The 22,282-nt window shown below is 38.0% G+C and overlaps 1 protein-coding gene and 1 non-coding gene across 2 annotated transcripts; one reads left to right on the plus strand and one right to left on the minus strand.

The window, feature by feature from the left end:
* Positions 1-1,751: 1,751 nt before the first annotated feature.
* LOC136070097 (uncharacterized) lies at positions 1,752-9,370 on the minus strand. The gene is made up of 4 exons (XM_065779479.1): positions 8,869-9,370; positions 8,518-8,743; positions 2,246-7,046; positions 1,752-2,145 (listed from the first exon to the last, which is right to left on the minus strand). Exons 1-4 carry the CDS (start codon positions 9,368-9,370, stop codon positions 1,777-1,779), a joined length of 5,898 nt encoding a protein of 1,965 aa, XP_065635551.1. The 3' UTR covers positions 1,752-1,776.
* A 9,796-nt stretch (positions 9,371-19,166) lies between these two features.
* On the plus strand, positions 19,167-20,682 carry LOC112028493 (uncharacterized). Its single transcript, XR_010631332.1, has 2 exons — positions 19,167-19,390; positions 20,234-20,682. It is a non-coding gene; the product is annotated as an uncharacterized LOC112028493 (transcript).
* Positions 20,683-22,282: the final 1,600 nt, after the last annotated feature.

A 22,282-nucleotide genomic window follows, 5' to 3' on the forward strand; every position in this document is an offset into this window, starting at 1 on the left:
CTTTACTTGATCTAGGATGTGTGATGTATATGCCATTCCTTGCCATTATTAATTCTGTCTAATTGAAGACATTTAACACTGTAGGGATTTCCAATTCTGACTGATTAGGGGGGCTTAAGGAAATTCAACAAATTTGGAGGGGAGTTAAATCGCTACATTGTGGAAATTAATAATGGCAGATGGCTATTTGCAATTATGAGTGAAGCTAGGGGGTCGATTGCTAAATTCTTTGGAAATAGAAAGTTCCACCTAGAGTTGCTTTCTTTTCTTGGACTGCTGCTATGGGTAGAATTCTCACTGTGGATAATTTACGTAAAAGACAAATTATTGTAACAGAGTGGTGCTATATGTGTAAGAACTCTAGGGAGTCCATGGATCACCTTCTGCTTCACTGCCCTCTAGCTACAGAATTGTGGAGTGGTTTTCAGAATGTTTGGGTTTCAGTTGGTTATGCTGCTAAGAGTTTTTGGATATGTACTCTTCTTGGTGAGGTTGTTTTGGGCATCATTGAAATAGAAGAATATGGGAAACAGTCCCTCATTGCATTATATGGTGCCTATGGTGTGAACGAAATGCTAGAAGGCTAGAAGCTTTGAGGACCAAGAAAGAACTATTCCAAAACTAAAGATGATTTTCCTTACTTATCTTTTTGCTAGGCTGCCTTCATTGGCTTTTTATTCTTTTTCTTCTCTTTTAGATTTCATTGATCATTGTACTCTACACAATGATTGATGGTCTCTAGTATACGTCTTGTATACATTATTTTTTTTTCTTTCAATAAATTACGTTATTTATAAATAAATAAATAAACAAAAATTATTATGCATATATCATAAGCACTTCAAAACTAAAAGGCATGTGTGACGCAAGACCAAACCAAAACAGATGCAACAACAAAATTAAAGAACAGAAAATAAAAAGATAGATAACCTCAAGGTCAGTACCAAGCAAGAGAGAACAAACCTAGGAGTCAACACCTAGGGTTGACTATAGTCAACACTAGACCATTGGAAAAAACTCCAAGAGAAATTTTATTATTAATCAAACCTGTCTCCAAAGGTATACAATAGCACACTTATATGGACTACTAAAACCATACCCTAATTCTAATTGACTGAGGAAAGACAAATTATTGAATTACAAAAATACCCTTGACTCAAGAAAATTTAAATAAAATACTGATAACCTAATTAACTACCAAGACTTAATATCAAATAGACCAATAAAATACATTTGACCACGAAAATTAAACAAGAATAAACTGGAATAATATTTTCTTCGTGCATCCTGCATCAATGTGAGAAGCCACATGCATGGGAAACACCACATACACAATACACCCTACCACTATTGAAAATTATATTTAGTTCCATCTTCCAATGAACTTCATCCTTCTTAAAAGCAATCCAAGAACCATAAAATGAGCACAATGTAAATGAAAAATGGTTGCTCTCCAATAAGAAACAAAAGGGCAATAATGGCAATGGCTTAGAATATGAACAAGAATTTAAGAAAATTAGCACACCATAGAGTAAAGCAGCAAGTGCTTATCGAGTCAAAAAATTATCCCAACCAAACAGCTAAAATGAGATACTTGGTGAGTTCTGAAGCCACCATAAAAAACTGACATTTTCAATGATAAAGTGACTATCATTACAAGAAAAATATATGGACAGACCAGAATCACAAACCGTGCTGTTACAAACTCTGCATTCAAACATGCCATATTATAACCTCGATGGTATAAAAAATGCACACAAAGGCACACAACTAGTGTCAGCGGTACGAACGAAAGAGGGTTGGATTAGTTATAGGTTTATTAGTATAAGGACAATCTTGAATACTTTTATGCCCAATCGCCAAATGATGGATTAAAAAAATATTTATATTAGACATATTGCAATGAACCAAATGCACAAAAGTTTTAAGCAAATAAAGGAAAGTAAGTTTCATTACCAAACAACCCATTATGTGCTGAAGTTCCTCTGAAGGCTTCTCAGCATAAGCATTTACGTCAACTAATGTTGGGTACACTATGGACCAAGGAGATTGTTTGGCAAGCATCATCAATAATCCCTCTAACTGCTTCCGGACCACTTGCTCAGGATGAGAACTTAAACGTGCAAATAGTTGGGGTGTTACTTCCTACAAAATAAGATTGTGATCAGAATGCCACAGTGCCACTGAATAATCTTCTACCAAAAAAGAATAAAATAAGAAAAATAACGCAAAAGCAACATCCCACCTGCCATGGCCACAAAGGAATCGTCAAAAGAGCAGGTACAAGAGTATCCTTTAACTCCACTCCATAATTGAGAAGAATATGTAGGACATATAATATAGCCCTCAGGGTATAGCTGCCAGTTTTTTGTTTTAAAGACTCACAATCAAAGCCAGTCAACTGACCATGGCAAAGCTTAGCAGAAGAAAATGACAAATACTGTATAAAACCATGAGCTGCATGCCCAAAGAGGGACACTCTTCTCGTCCTCAAAGACAACCAAACATCAAGTAAATCATCAACTATAGATAATATGTCAGTTTCATCCAAGCCAACATTTGCACATAAGAAGAAAAACTTCAACTGAGAAGCTATTGTAGCAGAAAGGCATTCACCACTAGAATTTTCAGCACCTGGTGCCCCAGCTGCAGCTTCAATAATATTTACTGCTTGCTGCACCAAAGCCCTTACAGGACTGTCATTGCTTAAATTAAGTTCAGGAGAATCAATTGAAATATTCTGTTCTCTCTGTTCATCTGCAAAACCTTCTGCATCACCCTTATTCTGGAAAAGCTGCAAAATCAAAGATTTGACTCTTACAATCTCAACGTCATTTAACTTAAATCTCTCAGGCAGAATTTCTGTAACCAGAGCAGGAGAAAACGAGCATGAGTGAAGGATTGGTTCATGTGGGTTAAAAAGAGAGTCTTTGGCTTGATTAAAACACCAAGAGGCATATGAAATCCATGACTTGCCCATAGTGGGGCAAAGATGAGTGGACAATTTCATAGCTGTACCCACAATTTCTTCAATAATAGGACCCAGCTTAGGTCTAGACGCTAGGTCCTCATTGCTACAAGAGGATCCATCTTGGCCAAGAAAAGAGCTATCAGCCATGTCAAAATCTGCTCGCATCTTGAGAACAAAGATATCCAGATTCACATCTGAATGATCCCATCTCAGCCAATTAGCGAGCTTCAAGCAAGCCTTGGCCTTCAGAATATTATCATCAGCATTAGAAACTATAGATGCAGAAGAAACCATGAAAGGCCGCACAAATGACCAAAGATTTGTAAAAGCATCTTCAAACTTGTTTTCAGCATGCATGAGCAGGATGCCCTCATACTGCAAATTCAAGATAAGGAAATCACGCAAACTCTCCTCAGGGTAACTCAACACATGATCTCTGAGAACACTGTTTAGACGGTTAGCCAACATTAGGTTTCCTTGTTTACGGGTCAAACTCAACAAATTCAAACAGATTTTAAGAGTAACCAGTGAAGTTGGGAAAATGGTTTGATAAACCCGAAGAAGTTTTAACCATGAATTACAATCTTGATGAACTCTACTAATTGGAGATTGCAACGATTGGACATACGAACTTAATATTGACTGAAGCTGTTTGGGCTTGTCTTGGCTGCCTTTAAGCTTGTAACCTTCTTCAAAAGCAAAGATGCAGTGCAGTTGAGTAGCGTGTGCTGCTGCCTCTGCTAGATCATCAAGTGGGAGAACTGATAACATTTCCTCTAGCATTGACTTGGCCTTCTGCAATTCATGTGGAATCTTGTCTATTTTTCCCTCATTTTGGAAGAGCATTGCCTGCAAAAGCATCTGTTCACTCCTTTGCAAGGCCAGTTTGGGATCAAGAGTCAGTTCGCTGCTACTTTTAGGTGTTAAATCAAGGTATGACCATGCTGCCGGAAAATCACCCTCATCAAATCGTGCCAAGGCATGAATTGCATTAATTTCATTGCCTGCTGTAGTTAGAGCACCAGAATAACTCCTCCCAGCATGCTTAGCACGAAGTGTTTGCAACTCTAATAGCCAGGATTCTAGAGACTTCCAATCAGATACAGCAGTATAGCTCTCAATGATACGCGCAATGGCAAATTGTACACCGTCAGAACCCATAGTACTTAGTGATTCATCACTCTGAAGCAAGTGAATAAAATGAGCAGCAGCCTTTTCATATTGACCTTGAGCCTGATATACAAGGCCAGTGATCCAAATAAAAGGTCCCATTTCCCCACTTTGACTATGAGTCTGGTTTTCCTCCATGAACAAGGAAGAAAATGCCATTGAAACCCATTTTTGTAGGCCAATTAAAGCATCTGCTTCATGATTCTTACACAGAGCTAGTGCCATATTCCGTAAGACCCGCAAAATGTCTCCAGAAAATCTAGCCCTACTATTATGGAGGCTCTCTGCCAATTGGGTCCTAGATTGGTCCTTCAAAGCTGAAGCCACAAGATTCTTGAGATCCTGTAAGCGCAGAGAACAATATTGAATTATAGCATCTTGGCATTGTAGTGCCAATCCAGCATTCATCATTGGTTCACAAATACGAGAAAACCACTCCTCACAGACTTTTTTGTTTGCCCGAAAGAACAAGGAACTCTGGCGAGTAGCTGATGGTAAAACAGCAGACCCCTCATATGCATTATATACATTTTTCTTTAGGGCCTCAACAAAATCCAATAATAACCTCATTGGTAGCAAGTGAGCACCAGAAGACCCTATCATACTTAAGTTCCCATCAATTTGCTCACTATCAAGCTGTAGCAGGTGTGCAATGTCCAAAAGCATTCGCTCTAATGCTGCAAAAGTCTGGGTGGGCCCACCAAGGTTTGTCCTAAGGCGCATAGCAATACAAAACCTAGCCGCTTCATGTACAGCCCACCAGGCACCAGCCAGATTATTAACAGAACAACTTCTTTCAAGAATATCTTCATCCACTTTGATGTCCAACCATACACCAGTGGAACCAAAGTTTCCTGCTTCCTCAGTTTGATTAAAAACAAGGTCCTTTGACCTCCGACAGTTATGAATGAGCCGTTGGATCCAAGAGGAAAGAGGCACCTTCCATCTTTGAGAAATGTAACTCAAAATGGAAACAAGTTGTTGTGAGTGAAGTTGCTGACGCAGCTGCTTCAGGGCAAACACTTGCTTCCAGTGCAAGTTAGAACTACTGCCTAACCTAAGAATGCCGGGATTAGATGTGGTAGGTATCCCATAGTTGTGTAGACCACATGAATATATTGTAGTAGGAAGGACATGGGCAAAAAGCCTCACAAATGTGTATTTTATATCAGAATCTGGATCACCAAGTTTTTCTAGGACCATTTCAGCAATAGGATAAAAATACATGGGATCCACCAGTCTTGCTTGCAGAAGCAACTCCAAAACTAATGCAACACGCAACCTCACTTTTGGTTCCCTGTCAGACACAGCATCTAAAATTGAGAAAACAATATTCCCAACAATACCAGCATATTCAAATGCTTCATAGGAATAAGTCTTCGTGTTTGAGTTCTCATAAGTAGCCATAATATTCTCACAAAATTTTTGCATCCAATCTAAAGCTACCTCTTTAACTGCAAGAGGAGAAGAAACATGGAGAGCTTTGACAAGGAGTAGATTGTACTTTCTAAGATGATCAGTTATAACAGATGAAAGCCCATCCCTGTGATTGTCTGCAGGGACTTTTTCAGCAGCAACATCCAAGGAAGTTTTCCCATTACTCTGATATCTTAAGGAGCACTTGCTTAAAAATTCAACGGTAGTTAGTGTTTCCAATGTCTTAATAATATTGACCTGCATCTCCACAAAGGCCTGAATGCATGAGTCAAAAGGATTCAGTTTCTCAATAATAAAAGACACCAAATTCTCTGACCTCTTAAGATACAAGGTGGCAGTGTCTGGTTGGCCAACCAAACTGCCACGCCCACCTAAGGAAACACAGGTCAACAAAACTTTCAAATCAAATTTAATCAATGCAAATAACTCATTTTTTGAATAAGATTTAGTGTCTAAAATACTATTGACCCCATCTCCATGACCCAAAGTTTTTCCCAGCATGCCCTTTAACAGCTCCAGCTCCTCACTCAATGAGGCCACTGCCTGTTGAACAACTTCATTATTCCCATGTTGAAGCAAGAAAATATAAGTGGCAGCAGAACTTCCAGTGACCAAGTGATTTGGATGCAACCGCATCTGAGATACTGGAGCATCAAATTGCAGTACCTTTTGCACAGATGATGCAAGGAGGCCAAGCTTTTGAAGAGATAATAACTGAAGATTAGTTTTTAGAACCCCATGAACTTGAAAGGAGGTGATCTTCCCTGGGCCCATCAATTGGTTAGGATGATTCATTTCTAGGCTTTGAAATAAGATGTCAACTGCAAGAGGATAAAAGGGGGAAAATCGTTCACATAATATTTCTGCCAAGAGAGTCAAACACTTCCATGAATCCCCAATCCATTCTGACCATCCAAATTTGCGTCCTACCATAGCTAAACATCCCAATAACCTTGGAAGCATTCTGCTTAAGGGTTCAGTTATTTGTTGAAGTAGATTAATTTCCAGCAACCCAGAAGCAGCAGACTGCAAAACTGTTGAGAAACAAGAAAGCAATGCAAGCAACCTTCGAAATTGTTGCGGTGTTCCAGGACTCCCATCCTGAAGCAATACATCCATGTCACCCAAGAACTTTGACAAAAGCCCCAACGAGAACTGCAAATTACCCACCCAATGTTTCTGAAACTGCAAGAAACTGTCCATAATAACACGTCTATCTGACTCTGAAAGGTCTGGTACCAATGCCCACCCAAGAAGCAGATCAACAATGTCAAGAAAATGGGGTTGAAAGCATCTACTAAACTTCGAAGAAATCAAAGTCAACACACCCAGAAGCCGGTGTAACAAACTCAAGGAAGTTCTCTCATCCTCAAGAAGTACTTGGCATGCTTTGAGAATCGGCAAAGCATATCTNTTTTTTAGAATATTGCTACAGTACAATTCTATCTTTAGAATTGTACTGTAGCAACTATTGCAAAAAATTTAGAATAGTTGAGTTTAGCATTTTCTAATGCAATGAATTTTAAGGCTTAAAATGCCAAATTGACCTTAGATATGGCATTAGCATTCTCCAATGCTAATGCTCTTAACGAGAATGCTCTTATAGAAATTACTGTAGACTATTGTATCTTGTTTTTTAATCACTTTTATTATCTCTCTCCTCTCTCCTCTATCTTCTCTTTCCCTTTCTCTAGTCTGATGGTCTCATTTTCTTTCTTAACTCTCTCTTTCCTCATCTCTGATCTCTCGTCTCCCCTTCTCTTTCTCTCTAACTCGCTCTCTTCTCCCTCATTCTTCTGGCGCCGTTGTTGGCCGAAGCATGCTCTGATGAAGGTGTGAGCTTGACTTTCGAAACGAGTAGCCACTAGATGAGCGAGAAAGTGATTCCAACGATGCTGAGATCTCCTTTCAGTCCTCATTCCTTCAGTCCTCAACCGAGATCTCCTTCACTCCTTACTCCCACTCTCACGGTGGTGGTGGTTTTTTTCTGGGTGATTTAGTCAAGGTTTGTTATGGTTTGGTTGTGAGATCAGTGTGGGTATGGTGGTTTGCGGCAGCGTGTTTGTGGGTCTGCTAATTGAATTTGGTCGTGGTTGGTGATGGGTTTGCTTGCTATTCGGTTTTGGTGATGGGTTTTGGCCGTGGAGATCTTAATGGTCATGGGTTTGGTTGAGTTAATTTGGGTATGGGTGGTGTTTGTGTTGTTGATGGTGGGGATTGTGGTTGTGGTTTATGGGTTGCAGTGGTGGCTTTTTTTTTTTTTTTTGGTGGTGTGGTTATGGTTGGGGTTGTGACTGATGTGGTGATGGTGGGTGATTGATGGTGGTGGAGGTGGGGGTTACCTTGTTGGTAGTGTGGGGTGGGTTTTTCTATATTTGCTGTTCGTGGTGGTGGAGGGTTTCGTGGTGGTGGGGATGGGTGATTGATGTGGTGGTCTGTTTCTGTGGTGGTTGTATTGTTGTGTTGTTGTACAGTGGTTCTAGCGTGGTGTTGGCATGGTAGTGGCATTGTGATGGTCGTGGTGTTGTTATGGTTGTTGGTTAGTTAAGGAAGAGAGAGAAAGAGGAAAAAAAGAATATTCAAATAAAATGGCAAAAAAAAAAAAAAAAAGAGTTTGAGATGTTAGGAATGGGCCAAAATAGCTAACTAATTTTTTTTCTCAAACTATCTAGTTAGTAGTTTCAGTTTTGAAACTATATTATTTAGTAGCATCTCGAGTCTCTCAGACTCGATTTTGGCATATAAAAACCTCTATCACTCGATCCCCTCCTGAAGCTTCTCCCTCGAACTTAAATTTATCTATCTGCTCCTCTAGCGAGGAGATGGAAGAGCCAACCCTTTTGCCAACAAACCGCCGGTTCAAGGGGAATTTGCTGGATCGGCTGGACGAGCGGAGGTACACCTTGAGGGTTTAGATGGGTACGGGTGCGAGGTCGTACGGTGCCAAGAAGCCTTTCCGAGCAACGTCTATGCGGTTGAGACGATAATGTCCCTGCGTTATCGCGTTGCCGATCGGCTGATAATCCTTAGGTTTCGCTGTGTACCCAAGGATAAGCGGAACCGACTGGAGTTGCCCGTCTTCACTTACAAAGATTTCTAATCTTAACAGGTAATTGAGGGCGGCGGTGTTTGTGAGGCTGAGCCGAGGAGTAACGTGGTCTCTATCTGTCAAAAATCAGAGCAGAATTCAGTCAAAGACTTGAAAATAGTAATGCGAAAAGAAGTAAAAATTGCTAAAAGGCGAAGATCCTAAGCCTACTGTTAGTGAACCTAAGTCTAGCATGTCCCACCTGGCTCTCCTGGCTTGGTTGGGTAATGATAACTGTCGTGCCATGCACCCGAGACAATCACATAGTCATCCTTCATCCCTTTGTTGGACTTAGGAAGACAGGAGACAAGCCTAGCAATGTCGGACCGAGATTTTAGATAATATCCCGCCCCTTGTTGGCTGTGACACTCGTACATGTGTACCACGTCCAACCAGGTGAGCCCCAATCCTAGGTGATGGTTAAGATCCTCAACTGCTCCTAAGATCCTAAACATGTTGGGCGCACACTGTTCGGGACTAAGCCTATGGTTTCCAAGGTAGCTAGTGGTAATGGGGCCCATGGGGATTGTCATCCCCCATTCTAGGAAAACGATGACGGGGATTATGACTTCGCCCGTTCTACGATCCGTTAGTATTTTTTCTGGAGGGCAATACCTCACACCCACATTTGGGGGTATGCAATATGTGGTCCTAAATTCCTCCAACTGGGCAGGACTGTCCACCAGATACTGGAGTTTACCCATCACACTTAAACGGAAAGAGGGAAGCACTGAGCGTAGCAACCAAGGAGTGATTGTTCAAAGGTCGAGAAAACTGGCCGAAGAGAAGACTGAAGGATCGAAAAGATGAGAACTTACAGGAACTAAACTGGAGATTGATCTTCAAACTCACACAAGGATTCTCAAAGATTCTGGAGAAGACTGGGATCGATGACTGAAAGAGCGTGATGGAGTCGTGTGCTTGTTCTTGCTAGGTAGTCTGATAGTTTGCAAAGTAAAGAAAGAGTAACTTCTCCTGAGATTTTATACGAGGTCAAACGAAGGGGCAGGAGTTACCTCGCCCAAATCCCGGGGAAGAACCACGCCCGTTAGATCGACAACCCACCGTTGGATACAAAGGACAAGGCGCCGCCTAGAGTAATTAATACAGCGCTTTGGGAATACGAAAACAACAGCGGCAATGATGAAGCGCTTAGATCTATGCCTACACACGTGCCAGTTCAGATATTTGTCTGTTCTCAAGCTTCTTACCTCGTGACAAGTCAAAATCCCACTTTTTCTCTTCGGATGCGAGGTTTTTGAGGGGCTATTGTGGGGGGGGGGGTAAAAGCCCAGACATACCTATTGGGCCGGGGGCCCTGTTTTGAAGATTATTGTATGTCCGAAGAGGAATAACAGGTCGGGGTAGAGTTCATCTGAGCGCAACTAACCCAGAAAGGGAGGAAGAGTATCGTCTGAAGAGGTCACCTTTTGCCCGAAGAGGTTCTACTCCTCGGATATGAATAGTCTTGATCAAGCAAACAAATGGAAGGTCCGAATGACCTTTCTGGCAATCCCAACGACAAAGATAAGCTCTGGGCATACCTGGGGATGATAAGGACAAGGAAATATCTCAAAAAAAAGCTGCTACCACCACATTAAATGCACTGCAACTACTTTTCTGGCCGCATTAATGTGGAGAAGACCCCTGAACAGTGTAATCTCAGCTACCACCACTCACAGAGAGTTAAAGAGGATACCTGGTGGGACATTCACTCAAGTGGGTGCTTAGATGAAGAACAAGTGGACGATGAAGATGATGGGAGAGGGTGCTATATAAGGAGAAGAGGTCTCTGATAAAAGAGAGCGAAGAGGAGGGAGAAAAAGAGGGAAAAAAAAAAGAGGGAGAGAAAAAGAGAGAGAGAAAGGGAGAGAAGTAGGAAATAATTTTACTGTAACTCTAAGAGTTGTAATCACCTTTCATTCAGCAATACACCTCTTCGAACATACATTTGTCCAATTAGTCAAGCATGATTTTGTGCTAATGCATCCTTAAATACCATAATTAACTACTATTTAATTTGCAACCAGCTCAGCTCTTTCGCCCACTCTCTACAAATTCATTGTCCTGGGTTCATTGGGCTCATAATCCATTCCTCTTAGGCTTGGGCTACAAAAACTGACCCTACAATATGTATATCTATAATTTTTTAATAAATTTTATTAAATGTTTTTGTACCTTAAGATACACGATATAATTGCCACTATTTTTTTTTTTTAAGTCATACTCTAACACATTCATCTCATTAATTAGGCCCCACCACAATACAAATATAAAACCATGGTGGGATTTGTTTCTGTGAAAAAATTGGAGGCAATAGACTTTCTAATTTGCTATTGACAAGTCCCAAAATGATGCCGTTTTTTAATAGGAAAAATATTTTAATAATTTTAGGAAAACAAAATAAGTATAAACTATTCTTCATCTCACAGCAAAGTGACCAACCAAAACCTAAGTAATCCATGAATCTAGAATCTTCTCTATTTCATTTTTATATAGAATTTGAAGGTCATGATTCATTTGAAAAAATCAAGAGTTTGGAATATGACAATTCATTTAAAATCCTTTAACCTGACTAATAGAAAATTTAACAAAACTAGCTTTAAGCCTTTAACTCAACTTAAAAAAAAAAAAAAAAAAAAAAAAAAGAAGAGAGAGAAAAAAAAAGACAGAGAGAAACATATGGCTCACACTGAGGAGGGGACAAATTAATATATCAAATGAGTTATTGTTAGGGATGCAAGGTTTTATAGCACAAAACCGCAGCTCTATTTCTATATGCACTCCTCTTTGGCCACCCCATAAACAAAGCAATAGCGAAATTTCAATCATGCCTTTGTTTAGATTATATGGATGGGTTTAGCATTGAAGGAATAATATGTGAAATGTAGGATTGTTAATGTTTGGGTTGGGTAAAGATGTAATAGAACTCAAACGTGGGCAAAGTTGAACGTTGATTTTTTTTTTTTTGGGTGAAACTCTTGTAGTCTTGTGTTTGGTAAAAATATTTGATTTCGATAGGTGAAACGTAGGATTGTTGATTTTTGGGTTGGGTTAAAGCATTAAAGGAATCAAATTAAAAATGAATTCATATATTCTTTTTTATTTTATTTTTTGGAATTTTTCTTATCAAATCAATTTTTTATCTCCGCATCTTAAAAATGATTTCATATATCTTACATGTATAATTCTTATCAAACTATATACAATACCATGTTTTGTAGCATTATAAATTTTGTTTTCTTGGTAAATATCATTTCTTTTTAAAATAAATAAATAAATGACATATAAAATTATAATTTATATTCAGTTTTTTGTTAGGAATGAATATCTCAATATGAGTACTTGTTCCTCCTAATGTGTCCATGCAATTTACACCATCAAATTTGATGGATAGAGTTTGAATCAAATTAATGATATTATATTTGATTTTTATAATGAGTATGATAGAAAAGCAGGTTTTATTTAAGTACTCTTTTTCTACTCCTAATTAGTAGTACAAAAAGAGTACTTAAATAAATTTTAAAAGACCAAAATATTTACTTTCAATACATAGACAAGGAGATCATAACATAAGAAAGACTCGTGCATAAACAAGACGTGGTTGTGAAGCACAAATGCATGGACGGAGCTATGGTTGGACTTGGAGGGGCAATGCCCCCCCCCCCCCCCAAAACACTAATTTTAGAAATGTTGTTTTAGAAAATTACATTTTTTGCCCCCTTAAATATATCATTGACTCTTTTAAGTGTATTGTTATAGTCACAAATTTTTCTATAACATTTTTACAAACTGTTAAGATAGCAAATTCTTATTAGTTCACATTTGAGTTCATCACTTACATTATCAACAATTTGTAAAGAAGTTTGTAGTTCAAACATTTTCCTCATTTTAAAGACCATTAAAAAATTTATAAGTCTAAAATCTAAAAAAGAAATATACAAGCCCAAAAAAATTAGTACAACAAAAAAATTACCAATAGTAAAACTAAAAAAAAAAAAAAAAAAAATTAAGCATAATCAACCAATTTTACCTAAATCAAACAATCTGATCATTTAAAAAGTTTTAAACAACTAGCAGCTAAGCGACTAAGTAATAACAAAGTCAGAGGCCGAAGTCATTGCACACAACCAACAACAAAGCCGCTACCCCTAACTCTAAGTTCTGACTTCGTCCCTGCACAAATGAATTTATTGATGAATATATCCACTATTTTTATCTCCTAAATAGTATACCCATGATGTCATCACAACGAAGGATGTCTACAACTCAATCTATTGATATTGATTTGTCATATGAATCATGATTAAGACTACATGAGTCTTATCAGCTTATTAGAGCATTCTTATCAAGAATTCTAAAAATTTTAACAATTAACACTTCAAAAACCTACTTTATTTATTATCCCACCCCACTTTAAGATACATCAAACATCAAACCTTCTATATTTTTTACCATTTCATTTAAATAATATAAACTACTCATTAAAATAATAATAAAACTACACCACAAACTAGAGCAACCAGCCAACCACCTCCTCCACCACCCCTACCACCATTGTAGCAACCACCATTATAACAACCACAACCCACCACAGCCACCACCACCACCACAAGTCACAACACTACCGTGGCAACCACAACCCCCTACAGGAAGAATAGAAAAAGAAAAAAACCAAAGTATAACCACAACCATCCACCAAAATCACAACCAATCACCACCCAACCACCATAAAAACAACCAGCAGACCCATCACGCCAAACCAAAACCCACAGGAACCAAAACCAGATTGGTGAACCAAAACCCATCACACACACACAAACCCAGGATCGGTGACCCACGACCCACGCCGAACCACAACCACAACCACAAACCATAGCAAAAAAAAAAAAAAAAAAAGAAGAAGAAGAAGAAGAAGAAACCTCCATTGCCGAACCTCCACCATGACCATTGGACCATTGGACCCACAACCCATGCCCATCAAACCACAATCGCCAACCACGAATCATCACCGTCACCACCCACAACCATCGAACCATCCAATCGGACTCAAACCTATCAAACCACGACCTTGACCATCAAACCACGCTGAACCACAGGACAAAGAAGAGAGAAGAGGGAAGAGAGAAGTTATAGGAAAGAGAAAGGCAAATAATAAGAAGAAAAGAAAGTGGCCCCACCTGAATTAAAAAAATAATTTAAGTTTTACAATTGATGAACAGTGCGGTCTCAAATCATGGCATTAAAAACTCTTGATAAAGGTTGTTTTTAGAGATTAGTGTGTCAAATGCCAAATATTTGGCATTTGACACTCTTAATAAGAATGCACTTAGAGTATTCACATCTAGTCTTCCATATGCCATATGTTGCTATATTTTAGCATCAAGGCACAAAAATGATGCATTACTCGGACTCGTAAATCTAAAAAATTTACAATTTTGCTACAGTGCACGCTTACTTAGAGCATTCTCATCAAGGTTTGTAAAAAATTTAGCATTTACCACCTCAAAACCCAAATTTATAACATATAACACCCCACTTTTCAATACAACCTACATCAAAACTTCTAATTTTTTACCATTTCATTTAAATAATGTTTCTTTATTATCCATCAATAATTTTTTATTTTTCCTCTCTCTCATCTGTCTCTCTCTTTCTCACAGCACGCCGCGCACCACACTACCAACCACCCACCAAAAACCCACCACCCATACCATAACCACCACTAACAAAAAAAGGAAAAAAAAAAAATCACAGCAGAAACTTCCACATCCACCCACAACCACCAAATCCACTCACCACCACCAACCACAGCAAAAAAAAAAAAAAAGAAAAGAAAAAAAAGAAATCTCCACCATCACCGCCACCAGCAAACCCATTAGCAGTGAAAGCTTCTCCTCTCTCTCAAGATCGGCTTGTAGGCTTCAGATTGCCGTGGGCCGGTGGTGGTCGTGGCTCGCCGTGGGTGGGGTTCAGATCGCAGTGGGTGGCCGTGGGTCGGCTCAGATCGCTGTAGATTGCCATGGGTGGCTTCAGATTGCATGTGTGGCTGTGGGTTGGTTCATATCGCGAGTGGCCATGGGGCTGTTGCTCACCGTGGGCCGCCGTGGTGATGGTTGGTGGCTAATTTGGGGTTTGTGATTTGGACGGTCATTGACTGTCAACCATGGGTTTAGAGAGAGAGAGAGAGAGAGAGAGAGAAATGAGAAAAAAAAGTGAGCTCGACTTGAATAAAAAAACAATATAAATTTTACAATTAGTGAATAGTGCGGTCTCAAATATGAGACCACACTGTTCACCAATGCCAAAAATTCTAGCATTTGAAACCCTTGATGGAGCAAGCTTTTGGGGGGGGGGGGGGAATGCTAAAAAAAAGCATCTTTTGGCATATAGAACCCTTAGGGCATTAGCATTGGAAAATGCTAATGCTATTCTATTTTACAATTTTAAAAACCCACAATTCTATTATACCATACCATTTTTCAATTCTTCTACATCCCAAAACTCTATTTTTATTAAAATATTATTTTTAATATTTCTTTATTATTTCTTTATAACTGTTATTTTTTTCAGACATCTGTTTCCTGGGCTTTCCAACCGTTTTTTTTTTTCCTCTGCTTCTCCCTCAACCTCTAGCAACACACAAACCATCAACGACCACAGCCACGCACCTCAACCCATCAACAACCACAGCCACAGCACCAAAAACCCATCAGCCCATGCCACCGATTTGAAACCCAACCGATTTGAAACCCACCGGAGAAAACCCATTAAAAAAAAAACATCACCGGACCCAACCCACTTCAGCCACAACATCGGACCCAAACACCAGACCCAACCATGACCCAAACACCGGACCCAACCATGACCCACAACCCCTTTAGGCACCGGTCACAGCAAAAAAAAAAAAAAAAAAAACCCACAACTACCACAGTGACCCACGCCAAAAACCACAACCACTAGTGACCCACGTCGTCACCCACGCCGAAAAAAAAAAAAAAAAAAGCAACCACAAAACCACTGGATCGCAACCCACCAGACGCCAAAAACCACAACCACCAGTGACCCATGCCGAAAAAAAAAAAAAAACCACCACCACAGAACCACCGGATCGCAACCCACCAGACGCCAAAAACCACAACCACCAGTGACCCACGCTGTGACCCACGCCGAAAAAAAAAAGCAACCATAAAATCGCCGAATCGCAAGCCACCAGACACCAAAAACCACGGCACCAGTCACCCACGCCGTCACCCACGCCGAAAAAAATAAAATAAAATAAAATAAAAAACAACAACAACAACAGAACCGCCGGATCGCAACCCACCAGAAAAACTAAGCCACTGTGATGTGTGATGGAGAATGGTGTTTGGGTCTGATAAAGAGAGGAGAGAGCAAATGAGAAACAAGAACGAAGAGAGAGAAGAGAACTGAAACAATGAGAGTGAGGAGAGAGAAATTTCGGTTTTAAAAGGGAATAAAAAATTATTTTTTTTTTTAGAATATTGCTACAGTACAATTCTATCTTTAGAATTGTACTGTAGCAACTATTGCAAAAAATTTAGAATAGTTGAGTTTAGCATTTTCTAATGCAATGAATTTTAAGGCTTAAAATGCCAAATTGACCTTAGATATGGCATTAGCATTCTCCAATGCTAATGCTCTTAACGAGAATGCTCTTATAGAAATTACTGTAGACTATTGTATCTTGTTTTTTAATCACTTTTATTATCTCTCTCCTCTCTCCTCTATCTTCTCTTTCCCTTTCTCTAGTCTGATGGTCTCATTTTCTTTCTTAACTCTCTCTTTCCTCATCTCTGATCTCTCGTCTCCCCTTCTCTTTCTCTCTAACTCGCTCTCTTCTCCCTCATTCTTCTGGCGCCGTTGTTGGCCGAAGCATGCTCTGATGAAGGTGTGAGCTTGACTTTCGAAACGAGTAGCCACTAGATGAGCGAGAAAGTGATTCCAACGATGCTGAGATCTCCTTTCAGTCCTCATTCCTTCAGTCCTCAACCGAGATCTCCTTCACTCCTTACTCCCACTCTCACGGTGGTGGTGGTTTTTTTCTGGGTGATTTAGTCAAGGTTTGTTATGGTTTTGGTTGTGAGATCAGTGTGGGTATGGTGGTTTGCGGCAGCGTGTTTGTGGGTCTGCTAATTGAATTTGGTCGTGGTTGGTGATGGGTTTGCTTGCTATTCGGTTTTGGTGATGGGTTTTGGCCGTGGAGATCTTAATGGTCATGGGTTTGGTTGAGTTAATTTGGGTATGGGTGGTGTTTGTGTTGTTGATGGTGGGGATTGTGGTTGTGGTTTATGGGTTGCAGTGGTGGCTTTTTTTTTTTTTTGGTGGTGTGGTTATGGTTGGGGTTGTGACTGATGTGGTGATGGTAGGTGATTGATGGTGGTGGAGGTGGGGGTTACCTTGTTGGTAGTGTGGGGTGGGTTTTTCTATATTTGCTGTTCGTGGTGGTGGAGGGTTTCGTGGTGGTGGGGATGGGTGATTAATGTGGTGGTCTGTTTCTGTGGTGGTTGTATTGTTGTGTTTTTGTACAGTGGTTCTGGCGTGGTGTTGGCATGGTAGTGGCATTGTGATGGTCGTGGTGTTGTTATGGTTGTTGGTTAGTTAAGGAAGAGAGAGAAATAGTAAAAAAAGAATATTCAAATAAAATGGCAAAAAAAAAAAAAAGAGTTTGAGATGTTAGGAATGATATAAAATGGTATGGTATAATAAATAAAGAAACTATATATTTGGTCCCTATTCTTTACACTAGATCTCAATTTAGTTCTTAACCTTTCAATTGTGTTAAGTTGATCCTTAACTTTTCAATATTGTGTCAATTTAATCATTATCGTTATCTAGTGGATGGAAAAATCTGACATGTCAAACTGTTCAAATAAAAAAAAAAAAAATTGCCACTTCATCTTCCACTTGGATTAACACATCAGTGTTTTTAATTTTATCTTATAAAATGTCAGCATAATTTTAAATTAGGAAAGAAAAAAAAATAAACAGACAATTTAATCCCTAACCCACGTCTATCAACAACAAAATAATCCCTTTCCTCGAAAAACAAGGAAGAAAGAAATACTATGGGGTGGTGGTTCTAAACTTCTAATGCTGTTAGTACCCGTTTGTTTCAACTTTTGAAGCCCAAAAGTTGACTTTTTCAAAAAGCCAACCCAAAAATAGTGTTTGGTGAGTATAAAACGCAACTTTTTGGAAAAAGTTGCATTTTAAATTTGTGAAGAAATGGGCGTTTGAGTTTTGGAACAACTTCGGTCCATTTTGTAAAAGTTGGTTTGGGCGTTTGTTATATATCCGTTGGGGGTGAGTTCAATTACCAAATTGCCCTAACTCTTAAAATTACGCTAGACTTAAAACTATTTCAGAATACCAATTATACTGAATTCTATCCAATTATAATGCATCAATCCAAAATTACCTATAAAAACAAAAACTTGTCACAATAAAACATCAAAAACAGTCACTTTAATTGAAAAACAAGAGACCCCAGATTAAAAAAAGAAAAAGAAAAAAGCAAGGAATCACAAACAAGCAAGCCAAAGTGATCATCTTTAGAGTTACCAGTAGCGAACGGCCTTGCAGCCGGAGCACTTTTTGGTGGTGGGGATGTGGCAGTAGGCGCAGGCAGAGTCCCATTGGGCATTGGAGATTTGCGATGAAGATGATCAAAGCTAGAGCTTCTAAAGGAAGTGGTAGGGAAAAAGGGGAAAGAAGGAAAAAGAAAAAGAAAAAAGAAAGAGGAAGAAGAAAAGCTCAGTGGAACCTTCTGGAGCTTGGAGGAAGAAGTGGTATGGAAAAAGAGAGGAAAGAAGGAAAAAGAGGAAAAAAGTAAGGGTACGCGTGTGGAGAGAAAAAAAGAGGGAAAAAAAAGAAAAAAAAAGGAAATGCGGTAAGTGAGTGGAGGAGAAAAAAAAAGCGGGAAAAAAAGAAAAAAAAAAGGAAAAAAGAAGGAAATTTTATTACAGTATTTTCACAATAAATTTTAAGTAGTAGGTTATTATTAACTAATATTGGTGAGAACAATTAATTTTTTTAAAAAGAGAAAAAAATAATTCTAATAGTACGTTAAAATTAAAATCAGTATCAATTTTTATCACAATATTTTCACAATACTTTTACAATAAATCTTAAGTAGTATGTTATTATTAGCTAATATTGGTGAGAAAAAAATAATTTTTAGAAAGAGAAAAATTGATTTAAGTATGATGAAGTAGTTGATTTAAGTATGAACTAAACTCACATCCAAAAAAAAAAGTATGAAATAAACTCCCTTATATATACATTGTCCTTTTTGGTAATTTACCTCTCAAACTATCACTTTTATAAATGCTAGCCAAACACTCAGCTTTTTGAAAAAGTACTTTTAACAGTTTTTACCAAACACTCAACTTTTTGAAAATGCACTTTTTGAAAACTCCATTTTTTTATTATGCACTTTTACAAAAAGCTGAAGCAAACTCACCGTTAATCGAATAATGTTAGAGAGTTCAATGAAGGGTGTGGAGTTTTGGATTGTTAACACGTATGTTCAAGCGATTAAAATGTCTCCGGTTTCCCCAGAGAGCCGCTTACAAATTGGTCAGGAACTCACTAGGGGTCTTGGCGCTGGTGGAAACCCAGATATAGGCATGAGTGCTGCCAATGAAAGCAAAGCGGCAATAGAGGAATCACTTCACGGTGCAGACATGGTCTTTGTAACGGTAGGTACACATTCAATTTCGCAATCTTTTGTTAGAAATTTTCACTGTATAAAGGTAGATCCAAGAAGGAGATTTTTTTTTTTTTTTTTTTTTTTTGAAAAAAGAATAGTTGCTCAGCAGAAGAAAAAAAAAAGATTTTTAATTGAGGTTTGGATGTGACCATGTTATTTGAGAATTTGCATAATTTTTTTGAGAGTGAAATTTTGGGGGAAAAGGAGACTGGTTGTATAATTGTATCCTTTCTTAGTCAAGGCCCCTCCAGTGGTGAAAGTTGAAACATAGCACTTCTCACAAATTATCAATAAAAACTTTCAAAACTAGATATTGCTTTAGAAATTTCCATAAAACGTTAGAGAATTATCGGGGGCCTAAAGATGTAGAAGTTTAGTGGGATATCTGTTAAGCAACATCCAATTATATATTCTATTTATTGTGACCTGCTTGAGGAGGAAAGATCTTACTTCATAAGAACCAGTGGGATGTAGGAATGCCAAAATGTATATAATGTGCGTGTGTATGCTTAATGCTTCTGCCCTGAACATGTGATGTTTGTCTGAGTCAGGAGAATGGTCCAGGAACCCATCTTAAGGGCTCATCACTTCTTTGCTGTCTGCAGTTGGATTACACCTGCGGACCTGCCCTTGTCATTCAGGTGGCAGTGTTCCTGAGGTGTCCACACTAATTAGTTGGACCACCCTGCTTTTCTAAGTCTCCATACGTCAGCCTTAAGTTCACTTATTTAGGATATATCTTAAAATTTTCATTCTTAATTTTCCTTGTGCTAGTAATTTTTATGAGCAATATATTGGGAACAAGTTTTTATGACACTTTTTTTTTTTCCAGATTTTCAAGCATGACCATACTCGTGGATATAGGAGCAACAAAGGAAGACAGAGCTGTGCTTGCTGTGAGAGAAGCTTTATTTAGCCTTAAGGAGCTTTGGATTTAAGTAGTCATCCTTTTGACTAGTTAGAGTGAAGTATTTTTGTTCAGAAACCATATGAGGAAAAGTAACTGGGGAATGAATGCAATAGTGATCTTAACAAGTTTTGTAAAGCTACCTATCAACAAAAACAAGAAGTTATCTAAAGCTACTACTCTTTTTTGAAGATTTGCAGATCCTACCTGTTATTGTGGCAAAGCAAAGAAAGTTGGCATCAGAGGAGGCCTCTTGGTCTTCTGTAGATAGATTTGATTTGTTGTATTCTCTTTTTTTATCTTGTTTAGTGTATCGATGCGTATGAACTTTTCTTCTTTTAAATAAATTGCAAGGATGCAGACTTGCTCCCTTAGATCTCTTCTGATACAAGTTTATGTATACACTTTACAAAATTATTACAATTGATCATTTCAAAGCAATAACAAAGGATTAAGAAAGCAGAGTGATTCATTTGATTGCAACAAAATCGTAATTACCACAAAACTAATGAATAAATAGAAGGAAGTTGCTGTCGCTGGAAGAGTTGAGTTTGGGAATGTGGAGGAAGAGTCAGGGGTTTGGGAATGTTTCTATTGTCATTTAATTTACTCAGTAAGAGAGAGAGAGAGAGGGACGAACCTGGTGCCGCTGGAAGAGAGAGGCGCCACCGGAAGGAAGGAGAAGGGATTTTGGATTCTAGGGAGATAGTGTTTTACATAGGTCTGAATCAAACTAAAAAGATTTGATTTGGGTTTTCTCCAAAAATATATATATATATATATATCTAACGTGTTTTATTAAAATAAAATAAAATAAAATAAATACACTGATGTATTAGTCTAGGTAGCATATGATGTGGCAATTTTTTTCTTTTATTTAGACCGTTTGACATGTCAAACTTTTCCATCTACTACATAACGGCAGGGACTAAATTGACACGACATTGAAAGGTTAGGAACCAACTTGACACAATTGAAAGATTAGGGACTAAATTGAAATCTGGTGTAAAGGATAGAGACCAAATATGTAATTTACCCTAGTTTTTTAGATGGTAAAATGGGATAATTAGTATGCAAGTCGATGGAAATTATAACCTTGATTTTACCAAGCAAGATCACAATAATTATTTACGTAATACTAATAACCAACAAAGAGCCTTAAAGTATGGGGAAGATATTAGGTTGGAAAGAACTTTCAGTCATCAACTTAAGGAAAACCCTTCATATTCTTACGCTATTTAATTGGATTGTAAAGAGTTGATCACTAATATAATCTAGGCTAATGCAAGAATGGTCATTGACTATAATCACTTTGCTTATGTAATAACGTTTGCTACTACATATATAAATTGAGATGCAAGGCCACTTGGTGTATTTTTGGGACTCAATCACCATAAAGAAATTATAATATATGGAGTTACACTTTTATACGATGAAATAATTGAATTTTTTGTATGGTTATTTAAGACCATCCTTGAAGCAATATCCGAAAAGAAACCGATTACTATTTTTTTTTTTTTTAGATTAAGATACAGCACTGTCATTTGTAATTCAAGTAGTAATGCTTGAAACATATCCTGCATTATGTAGTTCGCACATGTGGACACTTGGGTCATTTATTTAAAAGTGAATCTCAATTAAACCCAGATTTCTTAGCATTTATTAGCGATATGATGATGAAGATACATTTCTCACAGTCTAGAATGAAATGCTGGAAAAATACAATGTTCATAAAAATAAATAGCTAATGGATCTATTTAACTTGAATGATGAGGAAAAAGCATATGAATGTATTCTCATATGAAAAACTAAGGTAATGTTTGGTAACGTTTTTTGTTTTCTATTTTTAAATTTTTTTTTTTTTTTTGGGAGTATAAAGAAAAAAAAAATTCTGTATTTTTTAAATAAAAAACATGTTTGGTTAGCTGAAATTTAAAAAATAGTTTTTTAAAGAAAAAAGAAGAAGAAAATACC

The sequence above is a fragment of the Quercus suber genome, unplaced genomic scaffold, assembly GCF_002906115.3.
Source record: "Quercus suber isolate HL8 unplaced genomic scaffold, Cork oak 2.0 scaffold_209, whole genome shotgun sequence".
Taxonomy (NCBI): domain Eukaryota; kingdom Viridiplantae; phylum Streptophyta; class Magnoliopsida; order Fagales; family Fagaceae; genus Quercus; species Quercus suber.